The following is a 3,552-nucleotide window of genomic DNA, read 5'->3' as shown; positions in this document are numbered from 1 at the left end:
GCGTTGGAAGCTGAAGAAGCCTTCAATGGCCGGAAGACTCGGGGAGCCGAGCGAGTGAGGCCGGGGGGCGGCCGGGCGCACCCCCGACCCAGCCCCAGAGGCTACCCGGGGCGCGCCGACACCGGCTGCAGGGGCGTGTTTCTCTGTTCTGTCTCCCTCCCGCTGCAGGGGCTGTTTGCGGGGTGGGGTGGGGGGTCCGCTATGTCGGATGACGATTCGAGGGCCAGCACCAGCTCTTCCTCCTCTTCGTCCTCCAACCAGCCAACCGAGAAAGAAGCCAACACCCCCAAGAAGAAGGAGAGCAAAGTCAGCATGAGCAAGAACTCCAAGCTCCTCTCCACCAGCGCCAAGAGGTACCGGACTTTTCCTCCGCAGGTTCCTACGGCCCGAACGGCCTCTCGCTGCGTCCATGTGGTCTCCCTCCCAGGGAGGGTGGACGTCAATGCTCCTCGCGATTTGTGTGTTCTGAAAAAATGAAAAAAAAAAAGGGCCTGGGAAGCCCTCGCTATTTTTTTCTCTCTCGCTTCTTCTGTATTTTTTTTCTAATCATTGTCCACCTGCAGCTGTTGTGACTCGCCTCTCACGTTTCTTCCTGAAGTTTTTAAGAATCCTCATCACTTCTACTACTGACGCTCCCATCTGATTTCAAATGACTGGTCCTATTAATCACTAATCCGTGGCCTCTTCCCCTCCTCCAGGGCCGTCATCGCACGTAATTACTAATAACCTGCCCAGACAACGCTTATCAAAATGAATTCCGTTCCCATCTTACACCCTCCTCACCTGTTGCACATCAGATCTTTTCTGAAGAGAGCTTTCTCCCAGAAATTGCAGCAGGAATAAAGAACTCATGGTAGTGGGCTAAAAACATGTAATAGGTGGAGACAGAAGTGTTCGTGTGGAATTGAAAGAGGTTTTTCTGATTTGGAGAGTTGAGGCCGATGAAGGAATCAATCAATACATGATGTGAAGTGGTCATTCTAGGTTGTTTGGGGGATTCTTGTTTGTTCTGCTTAAGAGAATTCAATGTACCAAATTTCGGGGAGACTTAAATTTTTCCATGCTCTCTTGTGCTGTAAAACCTTGAGTTTGTGTGTGTTTTTCGAAGTTGAATTCAAGTGGTGGCTCTTTCTTCTTTTCCTCTTATGACTCTGGAAGAAGCTACTTTTTTACATCCACCATCCTTCAGTAATATCCTCTGATCCCCGTGACCCTTAAAAAAATCCATAGCAGATTCCTGGGAAGCCCCACACATTTCATAAATCCTTACTGCTCTCAGGTGGACAGTCATTAAACTTTAAAGTGGCAAACCAGGAAGATCGTAAAGAATCCAAGTGGTGGGTTAGATGGGGACATCTTTCTTGAAAGAATGTAAAATAAAATGGAACACGAGGCTTTCGCTCTCTCCACTGAGGAATGAGCCTGGAACTTGAAAGTGTGTTCCGTCATCTTCCCTGACTTGAAATTTGAAATGTTGGTCAAGTGCTTTGGTAACCAAACCATGGGCAGATGAAGGAGTGAGTGACTTCAGCTTGTTTTAAGTAGTGTAGACTGCAGAGGTCTAGAATTAGAGTGTTCTCATTTTCAGGGGGTTGGTTTGGTTGCATATCCACTTCCCAGGAGTCCTAACGGGCCCTCATTGATGAGCCCCATGCTGGTTTTCCCAGAACCTGGCATCTACCCTGCCCACTTTGGATGGGGCCTTCCTTAACCTGCCTCTCCTCCACCTCCCTCCCAGGGTCTGGGCTCCTAGATCCACAGCTTTTAGCCTGACTTGACCAAGCCAGGATATTTGCTTTAGGTCATTAGTGTTTTTATATTTTGCTGACTGTCCCTGCTGAACATGTATATGTTTGGGGGTAAAGGCACAGGTTTCAGATATAAAACAGTCTGCTTTGTGTCAGCAAATTACAGATTTGTCATGAGACAATTTGTCTATTTATACTAAGGGAGTTAAAAACTTACTTGGAAATGCCTGGGAAAGAGATGGTAGGTGTAGGGAAAAAAAAGAAAGGTGGGAAGCTACAGACAGTAATATTATCTATGAAGTTAATGTCGGTTTTAGCGCTCTGGATATCTTGCTGAAAGACTAGCTGAGAGTGTTACAGTAGAGCTAAGGTTAATAGTAAAGGTAAAAAATGGAGAGGGACAGTGTGTCCAGGAAAGAATAAGGGAAATTGATCTTGGTGGGACCCTATAGAAGCGACTCTGTGAAATAGATTGATTTGGAAGCAGGTGTTGCCCATGGAATTGGAAGGAGCACGTATCCTAGGAGATAGAGTGAGAACCAGCACAGGGCTAATCAAACGAGTGGGGTGACAAAGGTTACTTACCTGCATTTTGGGAAGTGGTTTCAAGGCCACTGGTAGAGGAAAGCCCCCATTGAGAGTGGTCTGGACAAGAATTACTCCGTGGAACATGTGCAAGTGTGTGTTGTAGAGATGAAGTGGATAAAGCTGTCTGGTGTGACACTTTTTAGGTATTAAGCAACTAGCTTTTCGTGACTATTTTGTAGTAGAGGTTGGGTAGATAAGGAGAAATGGAAGTCAATATGTATTATTATACCAGTTGTGCTAGGGGAGTGGACAGTTTTTCCTATCTGTGTAGGTCTTAATGTACCGTCATTCAGATATGCAGGCAGGTAAAGAATCGGGAAACCAGGATTCCAAACTTTTCGTCTAACATATAAGAATGAGCCAAACAGCAGGGATCCACATATCTCAACCGAGATGCCTATGGGTAGCAGTAGAATGTAGCGGGGCCCCGGTAGATGTCCGCAGAGACTAAGCAAACCCCTTTCCAAGGTGGACCGGATTCGTAGGGGGCAGGACATGTTCTCCAACAGGAAGGTTTAAAGAACTTTCCCCATCACCACCGTTCAGTTCTCTTCACTTCCACCTGGGAAAAACAGTGCCTTCTAAAACCTGTTCCCCATCGCTTCCAGCCGGCCTGCCTGCCTACCCTCAAAAGCTTTGGGAAGAGAAAAGCGGCCATCATGATTCAGATTGCCTTTAGAGAGTGTGTCTGTCTGTGTTAGGTTTTTTTTGTGTGTGGTTTTTTTTTACTGTGTTGCCCCGTGAGGTTTTTAAGTTAAACCATAGCCCTGTAGGGCTTTCTATGAGAGGAGCAGGAAAAGTTATAAAAATAGAAGGCACCGTTTCCAAGGTGGAAGAGGCTTAGAGGCCTCGAACTTGGTCGCCCTAATTGATGCTCTAAGCGCCTAGGTGAGCACAAGACAAAGGCCGGGGCTCCGGGTGCCCGGCCCGCGGCGTCGCCTGGCGTGGGGATGGGCCTTTGTGAAGTCGGGGGTTGGTGCCCAGATGGAAAACGGGGGGAGCCCCGGGCGCAGCGTGCCGTGTGGGGCGGGGGCGGCAGGGGGCAGACCCGAGGGGAGTTCGAGGGTGTCCGGGAAGAAGGTCCGGAAAGGGGGGCCGAGCGGGCGGCCGGCCGGCGGGACGGGTGCACCTGTGCGGCGCGGGTGCTCCCGGAGCCCGGCCTCCGTGCAGGGCCGGGCGGGGGTGCAGGTTCCGGGCGCGGCGGAGGCGAGCTGGG

The 3,552-nt window shown here is 49.6% G+C and overlaps 1 protein-coding gene across 1 annotated transcript in view; it reads left to right on the top strand.

Annotated features, from left to right (window-relative positions):
- Nucleotides 1-157: 157 nt before the first annotated feature.
- The window catches only part of UBE2E1 (ubiquitin conjugating enzyme E2 E1), a 53,276-nt gene continuing 49,881 nt past the window's right edge, over nucleotides 158-3,552 (top strand). The window contains exon 1 of the mRNA XM_023752966.1: nucleotides 158-353. Coding sequence (XP_023608734.1) covers nucleotides 202-353 — 152 coding nt within the window. The 5' untranslated portion in view covers nucleotides 158-201. The remainder of the gene's footprint in view (nucleotides 354-3,552) is intronic.

This window comes from Myotis lucifugus, unplaced genomic scaffold, assembly GCF_000147115.1.
Source record: "Myotis lucifugus unplaced genomic scaffold, Myoluc2.0 scaffold_39, whole genome shotgun sequence".
Classification (NCBI taxonomy): domain Eukaryota; kingdom Metazoa; phylum Chordata; class Mammalia; order Chiroptera; family Vespertilionidae; genus Myotis; species Myotis lucifugus.
The sequence above is the reverse complement of the archived record's forward strand: the minus strand, read 5'-3'. Positions and strand labels throughout refer to the sequence as shown.